This window comes from Podarcis filfolensis (genome assembly GCF_964270895.1).
Source record: "Podarcis filfolensis genome assembly, chromosome: 1".
Lineage (NCBI taxonomy): Eukaryota > Metazoa > Chordata > Lepidosauria > Squamata > Lacertidae > Podarcis > Podarcis filfolensis.
In genome coordinates this window covers 114,088,749-114,115,019 of record NC_139604.1, presented here as the reverse complement: position 1 = coordinate 114,115,019, position 26,271 = coordinate 114,088,749, and the positions used below count along the sequence as shown (strand labels likewise).

Sequence of the window (26,271 nt, the reverse complement as noted above, 5' to 3'; positions counted from 1 at the left end):
CAGGGGGCAAGTGCCCCCACAATCAATGAGCTTGCCCCGCCACTTGCCTCCCCGTTTCTGAACTCCTATTGTTTGCATAAGCTGTTATTTTTCTTTTGTTATTGATAGCTTTATTAAGACTTTTCATAATATAATAAAAAACTAATCTACACACAAAAGGAAGGGAGGGAGGGGACAGATGAATACAAATATCTTAATTTTTATCCCATACAGAAAAAGGTGCAACCCTCCCAGCTCTCACCTGGGAGCACCCCTTTCTTCCCCCAGCCTCTTTCCCTGTGATATCTCCCCTTCCCTGCTTCTCACACAGAGTCCTTCACCCACTGTCAATCACCTTCATCTGCGTGCAATTCTCTCTTTAACCCATATGCTGTTATTTCTCTCTCTTGCCCACTGAGAAATGTACATTGCCTCTTCTCTGCCTCCCCACTTTTTTATGCAGCACCATTCAGTAGATGTCTCCGTGATTATGAGAACTGGATTTTTATTCTTAACTCATTCAGGATATTGAAAAATCCCTGGATCTCTGCCTTTTAAAACATACACAGACAGTGGCTTCCTGTGCTGCTGGCTTGGCAGAATCACACTATGTGGGAAGGATTCCAGGTAAAGGCCTTTCCTGCTGGGGCACCTCTTTCAAGGAGCGCAAAAAAACAAGCTGCACAACAGCAGGGTCTGCACTGCTTATGTGCCACTACAGCAAAACCCTACGGAGGGAACTTAGCTAGGCCAGCCCTAGAAACCCCAGAATGAAGCAAAGGGAGTTACCCAAAATGGCCTGGGGAGGTAAAAGGTTACCCATGATTTTAAGGGCACTCACAGCAGGTTCTTCACCCATGGCGTGAGCATGGCCTTCCAAGCTGTCCTAGATACATGCATGTCCAGCCTCAGCTTTGCCCATGCTGCAAAGTATCCAGCAGGCTTTCCTCCTTAATGTGGCACTTGTATGTTTATTTGCATATATATATATATATTCATGATTCATTGAGTGAAAACAACTCACATACATTTTTTAAGGAGTTGCCCAAACTGCTCTGGAGGGGACTGGATGTGTTGAGTGGGTGATATTAACCAACAGGTAACTGCTTTCTCCCTCATTCAAACGGAGCATAACATATTTCAGGAGATCAAAATCTATGTTTGCATGCAGAGTTGCAACTCTTACATTGTTATAACTGTCTATATTTCCTGGACCACACATGTTTCTCTGTCTCTCAGCCTCATGCTGTATCAAATTGTTCTTTAGGGTTGCCAGTTTGTCTTGTTCCTACCATTAGGCAGAGTGAGGCAGCTGCCTCGGGTGGCAGATGCTGAAGGGTGGATAGGAGTTGTGAGGTGTTGATGTGTGTTGTATGTTGTGTGGTCTACCCTGGCAGCGGCAGCACCAGGGGAATAAATTCAGGGCGGGCACAGAAGGGGCAAAGTATATTTATAGGTGAGTGAGAGAAAAAAAATAACAGCATGTGTTAATGACAGGAGTTCGGAAATGTGGGTGGGCAAGTGGGGGGGTAGTAAGCTCCTTGTTTTGGGGTGCTTGCCCCTATAGGCCCTCCTCCTACAGGTACAGAAAAAGATGCTGTCCTGTTGCCAATGTAGAAGGAAGGTTCAATCGCCAGTCCAGTCACGCTTTGCACATGGAATAGGAGGGGGCACCATATTGTCCCTCTCAGGCAGCAAAAGGTCTGGCAGCCTGGCATGCAGAAACAGGTGAAGCTTATCTTGCGGGACTTGACATCTTTCCGCAGGGCCTGCAAGACAGAGCTGTTCCGCCTGGCCTTTGGTTTGGACTCAGTCTGACCCTTCTGTTTCCCTCCCCTTACGGTTTTGATTTATGGGCTACTTTTAAAATGAGGCTGCATTTTAAATTGTATTTTAACCTGTATTTTAAATTGGGGTTTTTTTCTATTATGTTTTTATTGTAATTTTACTAGTGTTTGCCGCCCCGAGCCCAGCAAAATTATTATTATTAATTATTATTATTATTACCATGGAGCTGACATGATGGATAAAACATCACCTGTTTTAATCTGCATGTTCTGAGATGCTGATAAAGGGACAGCAGCAGAGCAAGCCAAAAAGAAAGCAAGCCCCCACCCTTCTTTGCTTTTCAGCCACATCTGTGTGACACAGCTGGGGGGGAATCGAAGCCTGTTGCCCCTCAAGATTCATGGAAAAGATTTGCCATGTTTCCAGATACGCACGACAGGCAGCATGGAAACAGCTCCTTCCCCCCTCCCCTCTCCTCCTCAGAGTATTTTCATTTCCTTCTCCCTCCACAGCACCCCGCGCAAAAAGAAAAGAAAAGCTCCTGTTGTTTCAAAGAGGCAATTATTAGCATTCACCCAAGGAAAAGGGCTGTGAATTATCGTGATTGTGGCGGCACAGCTGATAGCTTCCCGTGCAGCCTGCAAGCGGATTTAAGGGAGGGGAGAAGTTTCTTCTCAAAGAGGGAGAGAGGAAAGAGAGCGCGCGGAGGAAAAACCTTTAGGAGGAAAAAAAGTACCGCCGCTAAAAGTTTCAGGACTCACCCAGCTGCCCGGTTTCCCAGCGACGTTGTCATCCTCTCCACAAAGCGCGCAGAGGCGCTTCTCGCTTCAGAACCGTTTGAGGTCTCCCTTGTGAAGAAAGTTATACCTTGGCATTTCCTCACAAAAAAGCGTCCACGCCCTTCTCCTTCTCCCCCACCCGGCAAATAAAATAAAAATGAAATAATATATGTATATATGCAAATGATGGTGGATTCAACACGAAGGAAAGCCGAGCTTTCGCCACAGTAGTTCCAAAACACTGGCGGCTCCGAAATGAGAATCCCTTTCCAAGCGGTGTTTCTGCATTGAGCTACTTTTCTACTTCCTGTATTTGTGTGAACAGGGGCTCTCAGGAAGAGGCTGTCCTTGGTGGTCAAGGGTGTTTTATTTCTTCTTCTTCTTCCTTCCCACCCCCCCTCACCGCCCTACAAACCCATTTTTAGTCATGAACTTTAGCTCAGAGAGTTAGGAAGCCGGGCCTGCGCTCTCGCGCCTCCCCGCCGGCTTCGTACCTGGCTCGCCTCTGAGGGACGCAGTTCCTCAGCCCCGCAGGTACATCAGGAAGAGAGGCGGGGGCCAAGAGGGCCGTGAACTCTGCGAAGCATTTCATGCCGCAGTACAGTGGTGTCCATCTGCAAATTCCTGAGGCATGTGTATTTGTGTTTTGAGTGAGTAACTGGAATCAGATGGAGTCTGGAAACCTTCGCGCTGTTTACATAGGACGTGCTAGAATGGAGGCCCAAGAAGCCAGGGAGAGGCGCAACTTCCTGACAACGCTGCAGTAATAGGTCCTTCTGGGCTTGCTACTCCATGAATTAGTGCCCTAATATATATATTTGTTGCCAGTTAAAAATCACAGAGCACAACTGCTCTCTACCTGTGGTAGGGTACATGGCTTATGCATGGCCAGGGGGAAAAAAGAGGGCAAGGAGGAGAGCTCAGTTGGTGGAGCATGAGGCTCTTAATCTCAAAGTGGTGGGTTTGCGCAAAAATCCTGCATTTCAGGGGGTTGGACTAGATGATCCACATGGTCCCTTCCAACTCTACAATTCTATGAGTCCATGATAGATTTGCAGACTGCTTACATATGCTAATTTACACATATAGATTCAATAGTGGCAATTCTTTGAAATCCTTTAGAAAGAAAGATACATCGCATCAGAGAAGACTGTGGCCAGGTCTTTTCTGCAGGTGGGGAACTTGAAGGCCACTGAATATCTCTCTCTCTCCTGGCGGTTCTTTATCTTTAAACAAGAATTTAAATAGCCCTTCAAAAAGCCTGGGGTCACATAACTATTAATATTATTGCGAACCAAACACATTTCAACCCCAAAAGGGTCTTCTTCAGTTGTAAATATCCCACTTGGCTTTTATCGCAATTGGCTGGTCATACCAGCTGAGATTCTGGTACAATTATATCCTGGCACGCTTCAAATGAAGACACTTTGAACATTTGATTGATTGTGAAGTTGTATACAGTGGTACCTCGGGTTTTATACGCTACAGGTTACATAAGCTTCAGGTTACAGACTCCGCTAACCCAGAAATAGTACCTCAGGTTAAGAAGTTTGCTTCAGGATGAGAACAGAAATTGTGCTCCAGTGGCGCAGCGGCAGCGGGAGGCCCCATTAGCTAAAGTGGTGCTTCAGGTTAAGAACAGTTTCAAGTTAAGAACGGACCTCCGGAACGAATTAAGTACTTAACCCGAGGTACCACTGTATTTCCATTTATACATATTTCATATTGATGTGCAGATTTATGCACTCACACCAAATTTTGCATTTTAGTTAGTCTTCTGAGACTGAGTTTTGTATTGCTTTGTTTTTCATATCCTTGGTAGGAAGCTAGACAATACCGTTAATTATGCGGCTTAAACAAAGACAAAACAGTGACTATTCTAACCCAGATACAATTAAGGCCATTATTATTATTATTATTATTATTATTATTATTATTATTATTATATCACATTAGCCACACAGAAACCTGTAGCAGCATCAGATTAAAATCGCCATAGGTGGCTTCCCTAATGCATGTTTCATGCTACAGTATTGACCTCCCTTCCTCCCTCAACCAAACAACCAGCGCTTTATGATTTCTCAATCCAGCTGTGTCAAGACTTCTGCTATTTTAACTTCGGCATCAACATTCGGTTATGGTTCAAAAACAGCCTTCCTCAACCTAGCACCCTTTAGACATTGTTGGACTGCAATGCCCATCATCCCTCACCACTGGCCACCTTGGCTGAGGTTGATGGTAATTGGAGTCCAACAACACCTGGAGGGCGCCTGGTTGATGTAGGCTCCCCCCCCAGACCACCTTTACTTTCTGTTATCTGAAGTCCTTCACATTCAGCAGGTCATGGAGCTGGATCTTGGTGCAATGGACTGCCTCAGCAATTGTAGTTGTTAGCTAGTGTGTGCGTGCATGTGCCTGACTTCTGCTACTCTTACCTGACACACTGAATACAGTGGTACCTCGGGTTAAGAACTTAATTCTTTCCGGATGTCCGTTCTTAACCTGAAACTGTTCTTAACCTGAGGTACCACTTTACCTAATGGGGCCTCCCACTGCCGCTGCACTGCCGCTGCACGATTTCTGTTCTCATCCTGAAGCAAAGTTCTTGTATCTATGGGACCGCCTCTCCTGGTATGTCCCACAGAGGAACTTACGGTCTTCAAACAAAAACATCTTGGAGATCCCAGGCCTCAACCAGAGCCAGGGCTTTTTCGGCTGTGGCCCCAATCTGGTGGAGCGCTCTGTCACAAGAGACTAGGGCCCTGCAGGACTTGACATCTTTCCGCAGGGCCTGCAAGACAGAGCTGTTCCACCAAGCCTTTGGCCAGGGCACAGCCTGACTCCCTCCTTTGGCAATCTTCACAGAACTCTAGCCCAATGGTTGCCATCAATTTGATTTGAATTAATTTTATAATGAAATGATTTTAGAATGTTGTATTATTTTATTGCTGTTAGCCGCCCTGAGCCCGGCTTCGGCTGGGGAGGGCGGGATATATATTAAAAAATTATTATTATTATTATTATTATTAATCCGAGGTACTATTTCTGGGTTAGTGGAGTCTGTAACCTGAAGCATCTGTAACCCGAGGTACCACTGTGCAGGTAACTCACAACCAAGGGGAAAAGAAGATGCAAAAATGGCATGCACTGGGGGGGGGGGAGAGAGAAAATGGCACGAAAATGGCACATATGGGGGGGAAAGGAGGTAGGAGAGCAGGAAAAAATGGCCAGCAGCCTTCATTAGATTGCAGTGACAGCTTTGTTGAGCCCATCCAGGAAGAAATGGAATCGCCAATTGAGGACCAACAGGTACTGACTGCTGAGCTGGAGGAAATGGCTGGATCAAACTCAGAATGGGAGCATGAGGGTGAGAGTGGTGAGCATGAACCAGCAAGCTGGAACCTGCAGAAATTTTCTCAACTCTTCCAAATCATAAAAGCACACAAATGATCTGATTGCAGAGTTTGACCCCTCAATGGAATGCAGCCTCAAGATCATCCATGGGATTACAGACAGTCTGAGACCAGTGCTTATTTTTTAGAAAAAAAGGTGCAGGAACTCCCACTTTTTTTGACAGGCAACCCTAAGTTGTTGTGCTTTTTTTAGGGGGGAGCCAAAGTTATTCAGCTTTTTTTAAGGGAGAAAACAGCACTTTTTTGGGGGGGGGACGCTTCTCCAGACAATTGCCCCACCGCTGGCATCTCTGTGGCCACATTGCAATGTCACCTGACTCGCCTCCGATGCATTGCCCTTGCATTTTTACACACACTTTCCCCTAACACACACATTTTTGTATATGTTATTTGACTGGCAAAGGGCATCACAAAATTTGAAGAAGTGCGAATTTCAAAGGATATCTGGGTTTCAGTTTGTGTATGGTTTGGGGAAGTGGAAATTGGGTATGCTTGATTTAAAATGTGGACTGAGCCAAATTTCTCCCACCTCCGCAGCCTGAGTATGAGACACTGAGCAGCACACACACAAAAACAGAATTTGAATTCTGTGGCAAGAAAAGCCCTGTCCTGCTCTGAATACACGAGGGCCTGGATGTAAAGAACTAATGTGGGTGTCTTCAAGAGCATTAAGGGGACAGCCAGGAGGCAACTGTAGCAGATCCAACCGCTTATCACCAATTAATAATGTGGCAGACTCACCCCGCTAACTGCCCCCTATTCAATATACAGTGGTACCTCAGGTTAAGAACTTAATTCGTTCTGGAGGTCTGTTCTTAACCTGAAACTGTTCTTAACCTGAAGCACCACTTTAGCTAATGGGGCCTCCTGTTGCTGCTGTGCCGCCGCTGCATGATTTCTGTTCTCATCCTGAAGCAAAGTTCTTAACCCAAGGTAATATTTCTGGGTTAGTGGAGTCTGTAACCTGAAGCATATGTAACCCGAGGTACCACTGTAGTGCACACACCTCAATGTGCACCAATGAACATGAGGTTTTACAAATTTACCATGGGATGTCTAGTGGGGGACTTGTGTGAGAGAAAACTTAAATGATTATAGTCTCAGGCAGAAAATGTTCAAACAAACAGGAAAAGCTTATTAAACAAAAAAAAGGGGGGATTGTGAAACAAAGTGGGTCAGGAAATGCGGTCTTTCAGGTAGAAGTTAACTTATTTACTTTAACTAACTATAAGATGACTCAGGCTTAAACACAGTGTTACAGTCACAGCTTCTCTTTACCTCTCTTTACTCAAAATCAGTTGTTATACTTCAGTTTCTGTTACTTAGTTAAATACAGTTAAATACTTTTAAGACCATACAGCTTCCTTCACCGATTAATAGCTTGGTTCACGAGTGAGGGGCACTTTCCCTCAGTTACACACTCTTTAAGCAATCCCACATCTGAGGTATTCCAAATGGTATAACAGACCCAGGGCATCACCTCACCCCTTGTTACTGATTCAGGAGTCTTCTGTACCTAGAAGAACTCTCCCCTCCTGGCTATACTGAGACCCAGGTAGCCTGTATCCCCACAGGTTCAACCTCTCCCAATTCAGTCACAGTCCTCCTAGAACACTCCTGTCTGTATACCTTTCCCAGAGGTAAAAGGTAAAGGTAAAGGACCTCTGGACGGTTAAGTCCAGTTAAAGGTGACTATGGGGTGTGGCACTCATCTTGCTTCAGGCCAAGGGAGCCGGCATGTGTCCACAGATAGCTTTCCAGGTAATGTGGCCAGCATGGCTCAACCGCTTCTGGTGTATACAATGCCAGAGCGCATGGAAATGCTGTTTACCTTCCCGCTGCAGCGGTACCTATTTATCTACTTGCACTGGTGTGCTTTCCAACTGCTAGGCTGGCAGAAGCTAGGACACAGCAACGGGAGTTCACCACCTTTGATCAGATTCGAACCACCGACCTTCTGATCAGCAAGCCCAAGAGGCTCAGTAGTTTAGACCACAGCCCACCTGCATCCTACCTTTCCAAGGCTCTCAACACGGTCCCCCTATCCAAGCTTCAGGGATCTGTCCTCTTGCTATGGATAGTTTCCTCAGTGTGGATGTTTAACAACTCAGAACCAGTTCTCCCTCAGTCAAATCCCATTCTACTCCCTATCTGTCCCCTTAAATCAAGCCCTAACTCCCTCAAAAACTGCTCCTTTTGTTTTCCCTCCTGAAATGCTGTTCCTTCTTCTTCTGTGGCTATCTGACTTGGTTTACAATCAGAGAGTGGCTCCAGCACTCTGGTGGCATTTCAGGGGGACTGCATCACCAGACTCTGGTCTGGTTCTGCTGTCCGTCTCAGCAACATCCAGGAGGGCAGCTGAAGCTTAATGGCACAGCCAGCTCTTCTCTCTCACTTTCAGAAGAGGTTTGGACATATGACATGAATGGCAGGGGCTGCTGTTCAAGAAGTGCAACCACACGGTCCCTTTGTATGCATGAAACTAGTTGCGTGCACGTTTGGATCACAACCAAGGCAGATTTGCATAGATTTGCTTGCCTTCCACACTTCCAACTGATTCCACCAGGCTTCAGAAGAGTGGCTGCACTTCGTCTTATTGCTAATAAAAAAAAACCTAGCAAGAGTTTTATTCAGTTTCTCTTGCCTCTTGCAATTTAACAAGCCGCCTGTCACTTTCCTCAATTTTTCTCTGTAATCATGAGGTCTAAAATGGTGTGCGTGTATCTGTGTGCATGCAGGTGAGCTGGGTTTAATATGTGTCGCCTGGTGAATGTGTACAACACACACAAGCAATTTGTACATTCATCAGACTTTGAACGAACTGACAGCATCCACTCTTTGGCACCCGGCAAAGGTTTTTTGTTTTTGTTTTTATCTCCCCTCCCCCTGGCTTTAAATACCATCTGTATTGCTTTTAATTCTGTGTCTATTGGCTTTTATTTTCTAATTTGATGTGATTTTTCAGGGCTACTTTTTATTGCCTCAATTGTTTTAAGATTATCCGTAAACTAGCTTGAGAAGTAGAGAAAATGAGTTAATTCTTCACTTGCACAGTGCAATGGTGGGCATTATTTTACCCACCATGCATAGCATATCTATTTAAAAAAACATTTTTGCACAATCTCTTTCCAAATGACGAGTTTCAGTAACGTTCATGAACTTTAACAAGTGCCAAAGGGAAAAGATAGGACAAGATTGGCTTTTACTAAAGTGCCCTCAACTGATGTGCAGATTGCGTAATCGTAATACTTCCCCACCCCCTCTGTCTGTGAGCTGCTATATATCATCTGCAGGCTGCATAAGGACGCTGGATGAGCTGTTGTGGGCTCCTGTACTGTTAATCTGCAGATTACAAGCCCGTTATAGCACAAACCCGCATTACATAACTGGCCAGTGAAGCCTGCTGAGTCAAACTGTTGGCTGAGTGATTTTGCACATTGGAATGGGGCTGTCTCTCAATACAGAGCCTTTTATGATCAGTGTACACACAAATGCTACCCTTTCCCCAAGCAGAAATAAAAGGCAGGATCTCTCACTCCCCCTCTCCCTTCTCTGACACACATACACACCTGTGTGAAGAATGTCCTGAATTTATATTTTGCTCAGCTGACCTAGTGGCTTATTATGTCATACAATCCAGCCTGTTTAAGAATCTATGGACCATCTCTCCAGATCCCTTGCATTTCAGTTGGGGCTCCTTTCAGCTCCAGCATCAACAGAGAAGGTGGTTTTGTCGCTTCTCAGCCCTGCATGTCAAAGTTGTGCTTTCCCAAGAAGTTTGGTGGCACAGGGTAGGGGGTGGTAGTCACCTCTTCCTCTGCTCCCAGTCTGATCTCCCTCACTCTGATCTCATGCGACGACGAGCATCTTTATTTTGGGATGTGGTGAGCAATTAAACAAAAGTAACAACAGTTTGCTTTCTTCTTACTGAAATGCCCAGTTCTTGCATTTAAATGCAACAAGCTGGGTGTCAGAGGGTGTTGTGATGGCACAAGAGTGCCACGCTGGGAACCTCAGCCCTAGATTGTAATGGGGAGGAGGGCACAGCTCAGTGGTAGAGCATGTGCTCTGAATGCAGAAGGTCTATGGTTCAATCGCAACACCTCCAGCTAAAAGGGTGAGGTGGCAAGTAGCAGGAAAGGCTGCTGCCAATTTCTTGCTCTTCATGTTAAAAACAGCTTTGCATATAGGAATATTTTCCATGTAACCCTTTAACAGTCTTGCAGCTGTCTTCAGAATTATTTCCAGCTTTTGTAGGAATCCGTGAAACACAATTTGGAGCACATATAAGGAACAAGTTACAACTTGAATGCAGCCCTAAATAGGAGAGTGTTCATTCCTGATGCATGGACACACTTTTCCTGGGGAAAACATCACTGCTACTCTCTTGTTATCCTTATATATTTTATTGACAGTGTACATGTGTTGTTATACATATATATATAGTGCCTTACAATACTGACTGCTAGGTTTATTTTAAATATAAATCTTCATTTCATATTAACTATTGTTTCCCCCCTCCTTTTCACGATAAAAATAATCAAAGGTCATGCCAATATTATGTAACAAATTATCACGTTTGGAATTTTCTTTATAATGACATACAGATCTGTACAAAGAACCCCCATATCACAAAAGCATTCACAGTGCATAAGGTCACAGTCATTGAAAAAATAAATAACATGATAAATAGATTCTGTGTAATTTACAGTTTACAAAGTTGTCACTTTCCATTCTCTGAGCAGCACTATAAAAAGCATCTCATATTTTTTTTCAGACGAGGTACCACCATACCCCATTGTGGGATGCACACTGCACACACCTGTTGCACATGGAATGGAAAAAGAAAACTACACGGATCAGCAGTTAGTTCTGTGCTCGGAAATGTCCCTGAATCATCTCACTCAACAAAGGGAGAGCTTTGCTGAAGAGTTTTAGCCACTTGGAACAAAACTGCTGCTTTCTGAAGAACTATATACGGTTTTGCTTTTTGCTTTAAAAAAAGGGGGGGAAACACATACAGTTGATGAATATAAAGGCCATAATCTTGTAGCAATGAAAAGTGAGTGTGACAGGGCCGGCCCACCCATGAGGCAAGGTGAGATGACCGCCTCAGGTGGCAGGATCCACTGGGGCAGCAGATCCCAATGTAGATTTTTATTCTCCCCTTGTTCCTGATGCAGATCCTTGCTCACCCCTTCTTCCCTGGTAGGGAGTGGAAGCCATTTTGTGGTTTGCCTCAGGCGCCAAAATGTCTTGGGCCGGCGCTGGAGTGTGATGTGTATTCAGTCATACTCAGAGTAGGGCCACTGAATTTACTCAAAGTATGCTTAATATTGGATATCATCCAAAGACTGGTGATGGGCATAGTCTCATTTGAAGACCTTGCCTGTCTGGCCATGTCAGCTTCTGATGCTTTCAGATTTCACCACAATTCAAGGTTACTGAATATCAGAAGCTATCCACCTTTCAAGCATCTTGAGTTGACAGACCTTAGGAGTTCTACATTCTTTCTGTGGGTGTAAGAACAAACAAGCCAACAGACAGACAGACAGACAGACAGACAGAAACAACATGCTAGCAATTTTCATTAAGGAGTTAGGAAAATGACAGTAGCTCTCGGTTACAATCAATTTTCTTTCAGAAAGTGCTTTGAATTTCAGGACAGCAGCATGGAGAACATGCAAAGTACAAAAATAAAATAAAAGGTAGTGCACATAAAAGTGTCCTTTGCAAGACCAATGACCCAGAGGCATTGCCAAATTTGGTGGTGAATCAGGTTCTACTCATTAGGGGAGTGGTTTTCTGACAGTGCTCCAAGAAACCATGGGCTCCTTTGGAATATTATCAGGGAAGATAAAAAACGGCAGCTATGTTTTCCTGAAAGAGTTTGTCCATCACATCCACCTTCTTGCCCTTTAATATGCATTTGCATGGGAGTCTTGGGTGTTGCACCTCGTTCAGTCACAACACAACAATATATAAACATCAAAACACTCCCCTACCCCCAGAACGCTTTGCAAATGCACTGGACTTTGTTGTGGGGGATTTTTTACCAGAAAAGTTAATGCAGAAAGGATTCCCTGATAGTATTGTGTTTGAAAACCACTGCTTTGTATCTGCAGAAGAAACCATGAATGTGACAGCATCTAAACCAGTCTTTCTCCAACCTGGTGCCCCTCAGATACTGGAGTTGTGATGATGGGAGTTGTGGTCCAAAAGCGTGAGGAGGGTACTAGGTTGAGAAAGCCTGATATAAACACTAAAGACTGATCTAATCAGCCCTTTTAGGGAAGGTTTTGACATGGTCCTCTATTTGCAGGGCAATGGTTTTCTAGTTCATTAGACAGGAGTTGCTTGCTCTGTTCAAGTAAATGGCACAAATAGCAATGCTGCAAACTACTGGTATAGGATAACAGAAGAGCAGATTTCTAAACCATACCAAACACTAGTTTGCCCTAACTGAAAAGGGGAATCAAGGAGCTTGGGATAGTTTGAATACCAAGGAGCAAAGGGACCTTCTACTATACAATTTTGAACTTTTAAGGTGCTGCAATTTTAATGGCAAAAATCTTTGGTTTCACACGGGTACAAATGTTATTCATAATTTGCTTTAAAATTACATTGGAGTTTTAATTTCCTGCATTAACTTCAGCGCTTAGGCAATGTTAACAATGACCTAAACAAAAGTTCTGTTGGAACAACCTAATTTTTAACATTTAAATCAGAAGAAAGAGCCTTTAGATGGAAAAGGACAGAAGGTCGTGGAAACTGAAAGAGAGCTGGAGCGCCAATTTCTACATTCACAACAGAATTTGGTGAGGTGAATGCAACTTTCTGTACACTTTTCAGTATAAAAACGACCTAAGGAAAATAATTATAATTTGGAACCCTTTCCTGTGTCTTTCCTGTGTCTTTATGTTTTAAAATTGACCAAACAACAACAAAAATCCACTGTTGAAAAACTAGCTACTTATTTTGTTGTAACTGCAGTGGATGTAAGAAATCATATAAAAAGAAAATAAACTTGGCACAATGATGATTAAGAGTGAGCGACACGAAGGATAAAATGCTGATCCAAAGGGAAGACTCAGGTAGGCAGTCTTCCAGGCTGACTTGCAACCCAACATCAGAGTTTGGATCATCACAAAGTCATAAAAATAAACACAAAACTAGCTCTTGCATACCATTAAAAAAGAAAAAGAAAAAACCACCCAAACAACCCAGAACCACAAAACCAAACCCTGGTCCTGCAGCATTTATTCAGTTAGTAGTGCTCCCTCTTAGTAAGGTTTGAAGTGCAGATTCCCACTGCAGGATCAGGGACATTGCAAAAAACGAAAACCCAACAGCCATACTACATTCTACTCTGCCGTGCTCTTTTGAGAGAGCTGCAGAAAGCTGGAAACGCAATAGTTTTTGAAAGAGAAATGAAAGTGGTTTGAGAAAGAGCACTGCTTTACCGCCCCTTATTGCACACACAAATTTCTTGTGTCCCACTTTCGTTGCTGGTCAATGTATGGTGTATGATTTTTGGAGGAGTTAGCTGCCTTGAGGTTAGTATGAAAGGCGGGATATATAAACCCCCAAATAAATAAATAAGCAAGTTTTGCATGACTTTTAAAGAACAACAAACAAACCCCAAATGAGGCAAAACCTGCTTACTGGGCGCATAAGTCAGAAGACACACTGCAAGCCATGATCCCTCTTTTAAACCACTTTCAAGTCTCCGAGAAAGGTACAGTAAGGACCTGCTTTGCATCCAGTTTTCTCGGTGGTTTATCAAGCATTTAGCTATCAAAGATCTTTTAGAGGAACTCAGTCCTATAAGCATCTCACACCCCTGTGAATGTAGCAGCAGTTTCATATTTAATCAACTGTAATCCTAAATGTGCTTATTGGGCTAGGAAGTAAGCTCTATTGAAGATAATGGGACTTGCTTCTGAGTAAACACGCATGGAATATTTAGTATGACTCACAGACCTGCACAGGACTCATTTTTCATTTAAGACAGAGTAAAAACAGGGTAAGATGGATCAGTTCAGAAGTGGAGAAAGAGCAGTATATAGTCTGATATAGAAAGGCTATATAAATTGTGACATAAGCAAGTAACAGGCTGCTATCCTAAGTACGCTGGCATGGATTTTGAGCTGAGGTTCTAAACCCACTTACCAGGGATTAAACCCCACTGAAGTTACTTTAGAATAAAGCATGCATAGGGTTGTGTTGTAAATCTCAGTTCAATTTATAGGATTTACTACTAAATAAAGAGTTTAGGATCTTACTGTTAGCTTCCTAAGTAGGTCTCAAACCACAACATTTAACTAAACATTCAAGTACTTGCATATCAAAAAGGTTGGCCCATGAAAAGAGACTTTTTGGGGTGAGTGGGAACCAATATGTTATCAAAACCACCTCCTTTCTCACCTTATTTGCTGCTTGAGGGCAACTGCTAGTTTCTGCAGTCTGCTTCTCTGTTGTCTTTTATATTATTTTATTTAGTCTCCATCTACTTGGAAGCATGACCTGGCCAGCTAAGGGCTGCACTGCATGATGCCACAGAGCCAATCAAATGTGGTGACATTATGATGTCATAAAGCCAATTCAGAGTGAGGTCAACACTTCCCTTCCTTCCTAAGAATATGCAAGCCCCTTTCCGCCCCCCTCCTGTTCATTACTCCCCCTCCAAAATAAATAAATAAAGCTGGAAGGGCTGTGTGCTTTGACGAGCTGTGAAACAAAACCTTTGACTCTGCTCATCACACTCAAAGCTAGTCATGTCCCTAGATTCTAGAACATGAAGCCTAAAAATGCCTTTTGAATGCTGCACAGATAAGCATACCCTTCCTTTTGCCACACAAACATTTCGTATATTGTCACTGCTACTACTCATAGTTGCTAGCTGCACTGAGAACTTGCTAGGTGCACTGAGAAACTGTACAGTACCAGTACAACTTCCTGGGACTGCTCACAAAGTGTCAGGGATTGTGGGAGTGTACTGGGATAGCAATCGTGCGAATCGTCATATACATTTGCTAGTTCAGTGGCTCATAGTGTATAAGACAGCTATGTACTGCTGGTTTGTGAATAATAATAATAAAATTTTATTTGTACCCCGCCCTCCCTGGCTGGAGCCAGGCTCAGGGCGGCTAACGTAATAAAACTAACACAGTTATCAGCTTATGGGGAAATTCATCCATCTTGTACTCTCTCTTTTTTTTGCAGCGTACATTCCCAAATAAAGAAATATTTTCATGTTTAATCTATTGGCCACTTTGGTATCAGGGTAGAGAGCCTTTTCTTTCATCCACAATCTAAAACTTACTCAGCTTCCCCCAATAAACACAGCTTAAACGCATCATTACTGGAATTCCAGTAATGTTTGGAATTCCCCCTGCCCTGCACCCCAAAATACATTAGTAGTTGTATTCTCTCTTCAGACCATACGAGTGAATCTGTTTCAGGAGCAAACACAAGGCACAAGTTTGAGACCAACTTAAGAGATTCTTCCCCCGATACCCCCCTCCCCCCCCAAAAGAATGTAAGAAATATTGGGAGATAGGAGACTCACTTTGTTTGCATGGCTTTAATTCTATGGGCTTTGCATATGGATTAACTATATTATGGGACTCTTCAACATAAATAACCATTGCCATCCTACATGCATTTTTGTCAGATCATGTATTTATGTGTGTGTACATAATGCAGTATAATCAAATACCGCATAGAATAAACCTTTTATCAGGGTGAGAGTATAAGTATCATTCTGTTGAAAAATAACTAGCAATAAAAATAACAAACTGAACAAAATTCAGGATCTGGGGGTTGTGGGGTTTTGGAATCCAAATCCGGACTCCTTTAAAGTGCAGGCAATTTCCAGTCTGCCATGAAATGAGACCTGTGGCTGGAGTTTTTGTCTCTTGGGCCCACAAGCAAAAGGGAAGGAAATTATTAGGCATATATAGACCATTCCTTTTCTGGGGTGGTGAGGGAACAGTACAAGAACACAATGCCTCTTCCTGAATCCTTTGTCTTTACTTCTGGGTCTTACCTTAGATTATGGCATTCCTAGAATAGGAAGAAAGTGCTTTTAGCATGTACTCTGGCTTATATATTATACAGATGTTCCCTCTGGTGCCATAACTCAAAGACACCTGAATGCTTCAAGGTTGTCCTATACAGATCAGGCCTACCTAACATATAAGCAAACCTTCCTTATCCTATTGGTATCCTTTGGACGGGCTAATCCAATCAGAGACTTAAAAGCCTCATCCGATAAGCGCCCACAGTTAGGCAGCAGCATGTGCATACTGTCAGCTTGCGGGGACATCTTGTTCCCTTGCTCTAGCACAAGAGCACCATCCCAGTGGCAATCATTGCAGAATCAGTGATGCTCTTCCACTTATTCTTTGCCATGGTCCCATTGGGCTGGGGCACAAGGGCAGAGGACGGCAAGAAGCCAACTTAAGCAGCATGTAAAGGGCTGTTCACTGGCTCTAGAGCAGGGTTTACCAAACTTGGGTCTCCAGCTGTTTTTGTACTACAACTCCCATCATCCCTAGCTAGCAGGACCAGCGGCCAGGGATGATGGGAACTGTAGTCCAAAAACAGCTGGAGACCCAAGTTTGGGAAACCCTGCTCTAGAGGCAGAAAAGGACACACAAGCATTTGCCTGTACCCACGTCCCCCAGGTATATGGGGCAGAGTATGGCATCTCTCTACACACACACCCTCATGTGCCAAGTATAGGGTACAGGCAGTTTCAACATTTCTGATGCATTAGGGGCAGCTGAAGCTGATTCTTGGGATTCACTTGCCAGCTTAGGTCAATACTGATATTCACCATGAAAGACAAAAGAAGATTAAGTAGTACGTTTCTCCCTTTGCATAAAACTAAGGTTCAAAAGGAGCAATGAATTCCTCATACCAATTAAAAATGAAGTGATCTGTTTGAAAATAATAATTCCTATTTACAGCGCACTTCCCAGTACAGTATAATGAATTTCCTGTGCACATATTTGCATTGAAAGGGATCAGCAGTTCTGTGCAATTTGAGTGATTCATGCGTGCAGGAGACGGCCTACAGCAGACTTTTCCACAAGCGACCCTAGCGGTGCCTTTAAGCTTATTCCTGCTGCTTGTATGGATGTGGGCTGATTCAGACATGCATGCACGTAATCTGATAACTGAATGCTTGGATGCTGAGCCAGCTCACACATTTTTAGGGGACCAGCTGAAAATCACCTGTGAATGCATGGAAACACATTTAGGATACTACACAAGCTACATGTATGCAAATATGTTTTCTATCATAAGCTCAGCAGAGGGCCAGGACTCTGCTGAGTGTACAACACTTTGGCAAACCCAGGCTTGCCTCTATGTAATGTGTGAAACAGCCCTGTGCGATTCAATTGCCTTGAGAAATCTTGTGTCTAAGGTGAAGCATTATGGAAGTTCTATCCCTGATGGTTCACTCACACCTGATGTACACCAGGTGATGAAACATGCCCAGGAGAACTAGCTTGTAAGAGAGGGAAATGGAAGGGGGGAGATTTAAATCTGCATTGCAATCTTGATGTGTTTCAAAATGCTCCCTGTGAGCAGAATATGTGGAACACATTATTCTACTTTCCCATGGAGTAGAAAATTTGTACATGTACACTGAAATTTGAGGGCAGGCTTTTAATGCATAATTTTTTCTTTCCTTCCTTTCCAGAAGTTCCTCTAAGGTCATTGTGAATTGGGCCAGCATGGGCTAAAATGGATGGGTGAAAGGGAAAAGAGTATCCTATTTAGTGGGGAGTGGGGGTTATTGTGTGGACCTTTACAGTGCAAAAAGACTTGAGTTGTGAACAGTGAGAATGATAGACAGCAGGAGGGTTAGTGGCATCACCAAAGATCTGTGTGTAATAATTCAAGCAGTTTAAAAGTCCCTTGTGAGAAGCCCTGCTTGCCTCCTGCCATGGGGTATATAGTATTCTGTCACTGATACAATTAGTGCAGGAATTCTGTCAAATAGCTGAGCATGCAAAAATATATTTAATTTTTTTTCTTTAATTCACAAAATCTTTTAGCTATCCAATATATTTTATTTAGCAATGTACATTAAAAAAATAAAAAAGCTATTTATAAAGATAACTTGTGCTTCTGTAGAAACTGCATTTACCAGCATAACTTTTCGTTATTTTGGAGTCAAGGAATGGTAATTAAAATATTGAATGTTTTTGGGGCGAATCTTGGTGGGATCAGCGTTTCAGCATTCCATGTAGCCAAGGTGAACCACCCCAGATGTAATTAGGAGGTGCTGTGGCTCAGTAGCAGAGCACCTGTGCTACATGCATAAGGTCCCAGGTTCAAACCCCCTGGCAGCTCTGGGAAGAGCTGGGAGAGATCCCTGTCTGAAATCCTGGAGAGCTGCTGCCAGTCAGTGTAGACCAGGCACAGGCAAACTCGGCCCTCCAGATGTTTTGGGACTACAACTCCCATCATCCCTGATCACTGGTCCTGTTAGCTAGGGATCATGGGAGTTGTAGTCCCAAAACATCTGGAGGGCCGAGTTTGCCTATGCCTGGTATAGACAACACTGAGCTAGATGGAGCAATGGCCTGACTCAGTATAAGGCAGCTCCCCACGTTCCTATGTATAAGCGGCTTGCGCTTCGTGTTTTGTGCTTCTCCTTAAAGGTCTAAAGTGGGGCCTTTTGCGTTTCCCTTACACGATCTAGACACAAGCTCTAGATGCGGGTACAAGTAGTGCACCTCAACATGCTGGAGATGTGCATCTCCTTGCTTATACAAGAAGAGCAAATACAGGCTGAAAGAGGTATTCTACTTATTGTCACACACCCCCCCCCATGAAAAACAAAAGCCCAACAACCTTACACTTATTTTATTTGTGATCTATGCTGGTGAGAAAAGGAAACCAGGTTGTGGTTCTAGGGGGCTATGATTCTTAACTCCACTGCCAAGTCAGTCATGATTTGCAAAACAAGGAAACAAACAAGCAAACAAACACCTCTTGGATGCAGATTGAGCTAATATAAATTCTCAGAGTGCACTTGGGCCATATTGGCAGCATACATTTAAAGCACTATTGTACTACTTTAAACAGTCATACCTTCCCCCAAAGAATTCTGGGAACTCTTTTTTTAAGGGTGCCGAGAGTTGTTAGAAGCCCTATGTTCCCTTCATAGAGCTACAATTGCCAGGGTAGTTTAACAGTTCATCTCACCAGCGGCAGAGGAAGCCTCTTGGGTGCCTGGGGCGGCATGCCCAGGGCTGGGGCAAGCCACCGCAGGGCCTCCGGAGTCTGCCTGCCTCCTCCCACTCAGCCGCCCTACAGCTGGGGGGAGGCAGCGGGTGGACCGTTTGGGCAGAGCGGAGCCTGCACGCGCCCAAGCCACCAAGTCTCTCCCAGGAGCGACGCATGGCTCGGGTGCACTGCAGGCCCCTCAGTGAGTGCCGCATGGCATTTTGTCACACACACCCCCAGTGGTGATACCCACGGTGGCCCACCCCCACGCACCCCCTTCCTCCGCCACTGCATCTCACTGCCCAGGGAACTGTGGGAATTGTAACCCTTTGTGAAGAATAGGGGCCTCATCACAACTCTCAAGACTCTGAACAAGCTACAGTTCCCCCCCCAAAAAAAATTGAGAGGGGGAAAGTCATGCTGTTAAAAGTGGCATAAGAGTGTTTAAAAGGTATGGTGCAGATGCAGCCTTGGTGAGAGAGAATTTAGTCTGCAAAGTGCTGAGCAGTGGATGGCAGCAAAGCAATCAAGCAGGTAAATAGCTGGGACCCTTGATTTCCTCCTTGAAACTGCCCATGTGCTTGGATTTAAGGGTTCTCAATTGATATCACCCCCCCCCAATGTTTCTAAGTTTTTTCACTGGACTGGGACTGTGGTGCTGCTTGCCAAACTCAGCAGATACGGGGCATCAATTAGTCTCCGCATTCTTAGCCGATAACGATCACAGTGCTAACAAAGCAAGCGCAGGCTGTGCCCAAAAGTGGGTTCAAATGTGCAGGGCATGAATAATAATGTCTACCTGTGCACACCATGCAGTGCACCACAATTATTTCACTGTGTGCTCAGGTCCCAGTTTTTCAAAGCAGGGTAACAGCTCTTTTACCGTGATCCTACTGCCCAGTTTCCCCCCAAAAACCTTTTGCTAAAACACAAGCCTGTTTGGAAAAGAAAGGCTTGAGCATGTGGCAAAGCGATTGCATGGCCATCTCCACTGGGCACTTAAAGAGACGCAGCTGAAATTTCAATCCACCTTCAGGATGGTGGAGACGAGCCTCAAGAGCAGAACAACAACAAACCAGGGGTTGTGCAACAACTTTTAGAGCAGCTACATCTATTACGAATATGTTACAGACCTCCAAATCCACAGTGCACCTATGAAGACCTGGAAGGCATTTGGATTAGACAGACTTTTTTCTTCTTCTTCGTCAGATGATTACCTTCACAATTAGTGACTGAGCACCCAGGATTTAAGTTTTCAGTTTTCCTCTAAAATTAGGGGTTACGCTTACTGGTGCTGGCACAACATTTTGACTTGTAAGCTTAATATTCCATGTATAGTCAAGCTTGATATTTGCAATTGTTCCTCACTGATTGCAGGACAATGTGTTGTTGCTATTTTCAAGTATGGACAGCCCCATTTTAGGTACCAAGATTTTCAGAGTACATCATCAGTAGTGCTGTATTATCCTTTTCGTTCTCTTACTGTTGCTGTATCTTTCACACCTTTCTTTTTAAAAAATAAAATAAAAAAGTAAAAACAGGGTGACAAAGTACTACTGAACACCACCAATGACTCCTCAGCGTCAGTGAAAGTTCTCTATAAACAGAGCACTTGAAAGGGGGGTGCAAATAGGAGGTCCTTAGTAGTGCATGCCATAGTAAGTCCATTAGAGGCCATGGCCAAGATGCTTGCTAGGACCCAAGATAAAATCTCAACCCTTTCTCTTTCCTCTTAGTTGGAAAGCCAAAGGAAGGTATGTCCCCCACCCCCTGTCCGCAACAAGCTTCATATGAATGTTGATGGATGGTTGACTGCCTAAATGAGCCTGAAACAGGATACCACTGGGCTTTTGCAAGTTTTGCTTGAGATCCACACCAAAGAGGAGCAAGAGGGAAATGCTTTGGTTGCCTTGAGCTTGTTATTCAAAGAAGCATCTGCTTTCCTTCCAAGTAGAGGAAAAGTGCCTGTAAGGTGATGAAGCAGGAAAGACACTGAGATTTTGGATAAGAAGCAGGTAGAAATGTAAAATGTCTCCTGTCATTTATAGCACAACGACATAGATGACATCCGACGGCGGTTTCTTTCAGTCATCTTCTCGGCACATTGGAAAGTTGACAAAAGTGAAGACGTTAAACTCTATCAGTATCGAGAAGCACAAGAAAACGGCGTAAAGGACGAGCACGTAGATGCCCAGTTTCTTGTCAAGTTTCCATTTGTTTATATGGATCCCGCCAACCTGCAAGAATATGATGCATGAGTTAAACAAGTAGTGGAGGAAACAAACGCTTCAGTCTCAAAGGACCTTTCTAAATTTGTATTTCAATCACTGCACAAGGAAACTGGCATCCATGCATTCTGATGTTATGAGGATTTTTACCCCCCACACACCAGTAGCAGATGAGAGACTGTCAGGGGTTTCTGAGTGAAGCTTTGCAGTACACAAACAGCAGGTGGGAGCAGAAGGGGAGCATCTTGTCCAATGCTCACTTGCATAAAAGGGTACAAAAGTGGCGGCAGAGGAGGAGGATATGCAGAGAAATAGGGCTTGGGGGGGTCACCTGTTGTGGTATGGACCTTGGTTCATACCCAGCCCATGATACATATTCTGCATGAAGCCCCAATGTTGGATAAAACCCAAAGGAAGTATATCATCATCATCACTTCAGAACCATTATTTATCTTAAATTAAAGCATGTCTGGAAATTTAATTGACTAACTACAATTCATGTGATCAATCAATTAGGATTTATTTAACTGAATGACAGCCTTGAAACATGACAGCATGTTGCTCTAGTCAGGAGAGATTCGCAGCTGCCTTTAGTGTTACCTAAAATATAAAGGAAATATACCTCTTGAGATTTCATGGATTTCAATGAAGCTTTGGCATCTAAAAATACACGAATTGTGAAGTTCTCTGGAGAACCTGGCTTCTGGCATCACATTCAAATGATATAGCTGTACCACATGAAACTGACTGGATGCAGAGAATGACTAATACAACACACACTTACAGTAAGAGCTACAGATCCCAGGAGAAGGACAACAGAATAGACTAGACCTTTGCTGTTTATCTTGACCTATGAAAATCAGAAGGAGAAAAATGCAGCTGAAAACTATGCCACTGTACCTCAAGGACGCACTAACTAGCAAATTGCTGTTTTCTACATAACATGGTGCATGCAGAAATAATGAACGAGGTTTAGTTCTGTATAAACAAAGGAAATTTTCTGCTCATTTGAAGTCAGTGGGGACTGTGCTATGGACATCAGCGGAAAAGGATCTGATTAAAGAACCAGAGAGAAGCAGTGATCAGACATTTTTTTCCACAACAAAAATTAGCTTCCAACAGGAACCTGGGGTGTAATGCAGAGGTGGTTTTAGGGTAGCAGGACTGCCTCTGCCACACTTGGCGCCAGTGCTGCAGGGAATGCCACAACAATGATGTAGAATGGAGCGTGAGAGGCAAGGGAGGGGTGCCAAAATTTAGCATGGCACAGGGCACTGCTGAAATTTCAAAGTCCACCACTGATCTCTCTGTGCTTTTGACTGGGCAAAGTGAGGCGAGGCTAAGGCTATATCTTTGGCAACAGCAGAGGGAGCAATCCTATCAAACCAGGAGCTGAAGACTAACAAATGAGAAATTAGTAGCAGTTGGGGAAGCTTCAACATCTACAACCACCCATTATATTGAGCTACACAGTGCCTTAGGCCAGGCACAGCCCACTGGGCGTTCCACGGCCTATTGTTGGGTACCCATGAAAAACAGAAGGACACTGCAGATGCCTCTGTATTATTGGGGAGGCTTCTGGGGTGCCTTGCTGCTTTATATGTGGCATTGGACATATATTGTAACTGCGGAGTTTGTAACAGTCATGGCACTACTTCCAGTTGGGCAACTGGCCCATGTGAAGGGAGAAAAAGTGGCCATTGTTTTCACCTGTCAGCAGGGCTACTGAATCAAGGCCCTTCGTGGCCAACTGTCAGGGTGATGTGAGTTGTAGTGCAACAACAACTGGAGGGCCAATGGTTCTCCACCCCTGCCTTGCAAGGCCCAACTCCCCAAACTATAGTGGTGTCATAGCAGGGGATCAAAGTACTTGGTCAAGAAGATCTGGGCTGGAGAAATCAAATTATGGAATCTATGTACAGCGTTTTCTCTATCGTGTGTGTGTGTGTGTGTGTGTGAAATTTTTGGAGGACTGAACACACAGTGAATTTGAACACCTAGGAATTTCAGCTAAGCAGTACCCAGATAATGGTCTTTCAAATGTATCTGCTTCTGAAACAAGAAATTTAATGAGGAATGTCTAAGTTTGTATACGTACAAATGAGCCGTAATTAACCGCCATCGTCTGCAAGCCCCATGGCACTCCGAGGCCCACCAGAATGTCAAACACATTGCTGCCAATTGTATTGGAAACTGCCATGTCACCTAAGCCTGAATAGGGAATAATTTCACAATTAAAACAAGCACATTGATTCATGCAGCGACTGTCTTTACAACCAAGCAAGAAGTAGAGAGGACAAGTCATGTTTAGACAATAAGCTTATCACCATTCTTGTGTGTATTATTTTTATGGTTTTCTCCTGGTACACGTCAGACAGATACAGTAACTCTCGTTATCAACCAAGGGTTAGATGGTCTTAGCTGTCATGGCCTTGGGGGCTATAGGTTTGTGTGCTGGCCAGGGATCTCGCTGAGAATTCTCCCCAGGTTTAGAAAACAAGAGTCTTCATGGCTCATAGTGTGGGAATGAGTCCCATGCCATCTGGACTGGTTCAAAACCATAGTATATTTGTAGTCCTAAGGTATGCAAAGACTAAATCTTGGAGAATAATGTGACACCCTTGGCACCTTAGTCATGTAGCTTAATACAGTGACATTCACTTAATCCTAATAGCTAGTACTTTTTATTTCAGCTGTAATTATTTTCTTGACTGATGATTCAAATTTGTTTCATAATTGCCAGAAGAGACCCAGTTAAAGGTCAAAAAAGTTGATTTAAGATATGCCACATGAACTTTGAGGTTGGAGTAAAAACTTCAGCATGGATTCTAGGGCTCTCCACTGATTGCTTCCCTTGACCAGTACAAAACCCAATCAGAAATGGGAAACCTGTGGCCCTCCAGATGTTGTTGAGCTCCAGCTCCCAGCAACCCCATGCATCATTGGTTAATAGGGATGATGGGAGATGCAGCCCAACAACATCTGGAGAGTTAACCTCTGGGAGAACCCCCCCCCAAGAACAGCACACAAGGGGAGGAGAGGGGAGGTTATTCTGGTAAGCAAGCAGAAATGTTGCACTGACCGAACATTTGTTTTAGTATGACATGGATTCCCCCCTTTCTTTCTAGATGATCTAATATGTGCATAGCAGCAGAGATCTTATATGAAAGGTGGGGCACCTTATAAAAACTGGTTTAAAAATTGCATACGCATACCAGAACCAGTAATTTTTAACTTCTACAAAACTGCAGGTGTCCAGCAACATCTTAAATGAGGTATTCTGTCCTTTTCCTTGCATCTATGCATATACCTGCTACCCAATTAATCAACAGCACCTATTTAGTTAATGAAAAGTATTTATTTGATTAATCTAAGTGATTAACCATTGCAACCCTATTTTAGCCGCACATTGCTTTTCAAACAGGGTCAAACCCATTTATGTATATCACACGCAAGAGAATTGCTTGAATTTGTCGAGAACACACGCCCCATTTCCCTGAAACCGATGCAGACCATACCTTGTCTTGCTACTATTAAACTGGCCATACAGTCTGGCACACTGGTTCCTGCAGCTAGGAAGGTAATGCCCATGATAACATCAGGGATCCCCAGAGTGTAACCAATCACCGTAACCTACGCGACAAAGGAAAACACAGGAGTTGAAAACAATAGAGAAGCCTCTTTTTTGGCGTTCACAAAAGAATTGTGACTCACAGGATACTTTAACTCCTTGAGTGTGTGGGAGTTAAAGTGAATCAAACACACAAACATGAGAATTTCAGAAATGGAACTAAATTGCAGCAATAATCTGCCTAACCACCTAGAACAACAACAACAAAAAGGTGCTTGCAGATAACAGGGATCATCCACAAGAGGAGAGCTGTGTGGTGTGTTCCTTTGTGTACCCCCCATTCATTTAATAGAAATTGTGCAGGAGACATTCCCAGCGCCTGTGTGAGGCATCAAAAAGCATGTGAAGTGGCAGTCTGTACATAAGCTGCCTGGGATGGTTCAGCTATGCAGCCCTTGGGTTCTATCCTAAATGCCTATATATTTCTCCTCCAACGGGCACGACTCTTCGCTGCTGATCTAACACAGCAGGAAAACCATAGAAAGCCAGGCCACCATACATTTAAAGTACTATTATACCACTGTGAACAGTCATGGCTTCCCCCAAAGCATATTGGGAACTGTGTAGTTTGTTAAGGGTGCTGAGAGTTGTTAGGAGAAACCTGTTCACAGAGCCACAGTTGCCAGATGGGGTTCAACAAACAATCTGTCTTCCCCATGGAACTCTGAGAATTGTAGCTCTGTGAGAGGAATAGGGGTCTCCTAACATCTCTCAACACCCAAACTACAGCTCCCAGGGTGCTTTGGGGGAAAGCCATGACTGTTAAAGAAGCATAACAGTGCTTTAGCTGTATAGTGCAGATGGGACCCCCAACATGGTGTGGTGGTTGCAGCAGACGGGCAGGTAAAAAGTGGGCAGAACAATGGGTGTGTCTCTTACCTCTGCCCATTAGGGGAATTTCCAGCCAATCATAGGCTTACTCACAGACACACACAGACACCTGTCTCTATCCAAACAAGCAAGAAGCTGGTTTGAGGACACATTCCACTGGGCAAAAGTCCTTTTGAGGAGGGCACAGAGCAGGATGAGTAAGGTGTTGTGGTCTGGGGAGAGGGGGCTTGGCCTGATGAGAGTCCCAGGAGTGGGGTAGAGACTTGAGAGGACCTCATATGGCCCCTGTGTCTGAGCTACTATAGAAGACTAGAACTAGGAAAACTGAGGCTCAAATCCCCAACTCAACCCTGAAGCTGCCTGGATGATCT

General features: G+C 43.9%; 2 protein-coding genes and 1 long non-coding RNA gene across 6 annotated transcripts in view; 1 reads left to right on the top strand and 2 right to left on the bottom strand.

The window, feature by feature from the left end:
• Positions 1-3,430, bottom strand: part of RIN3 (Ras and Rab interactor 3) — a 72,063-nt gene extending 68,633 nt beyond the window's left edge. For 2 of the 3 annotated variants that reach the window (XR_014547575.1, XM_083611795.1), the window contains exon 1: positions 2,529-3,429. Coding sequence is in view for 2 of the 3 variants with exons in the window: in XM_083611795.1 (XP_083467921.1) it covers positions 2,529-2,560 (32 nt within the window). In the remaining variant the exon portion in view is untranslated. Of the gene's footprint in view, positions 1-2,528 lie in introns of all 3 variants that reach the window. The other variant, XM_083611794.1, reaches the window with a different exon arrangement.
• An 11,715-nt stretch (positions 3,431-15,145) lies between these two features.
• Positions 15,146-18,972, top strand: LOC310746374. Its single transcript, XR_014540684.1, has 2 exons — positions 15,146-18,423; positions 18,558-18,972. It is a non-coding gene; the product is annotated as an uncharacterized lncRNA (long non-coding RNA).
• Positions 18,973-20,727: 1,755 nt separating this feature from the next.
• SLC24A4 (solute carrier family 24 member 4) overlaps positions 20,728-26,271 on the bottom strand; it is a 113,412-nt gene continuing 107,868 nt past the window's right edge. For both annotated transcript variants that reach the window (XM_083614802.1, XM_083614803.1), the window contains exons 14-17: positions 24,957-25,071; positions 23,537-23,649; positions 22,223-22,288; positions 20,728-21,447 (exon numbers count right to left, since the gene is read on the bottom strand). In XM_083614802.1, coding sequence (XP_083470928.1) covers positions 21,295-21,447; positions 22,223-22,288; positions 23,537-23,649; positions 24,957-25,071 — 447 coding nt within the window. In that variant the 3' untranslated portion in view covers positions 20,728-21,294. The remainder of the gene's footprint in view (positions 21,448-22,222; positions 22,289-23,536; positions 23,650-24,956; positions 25,072-26,271) is intronic.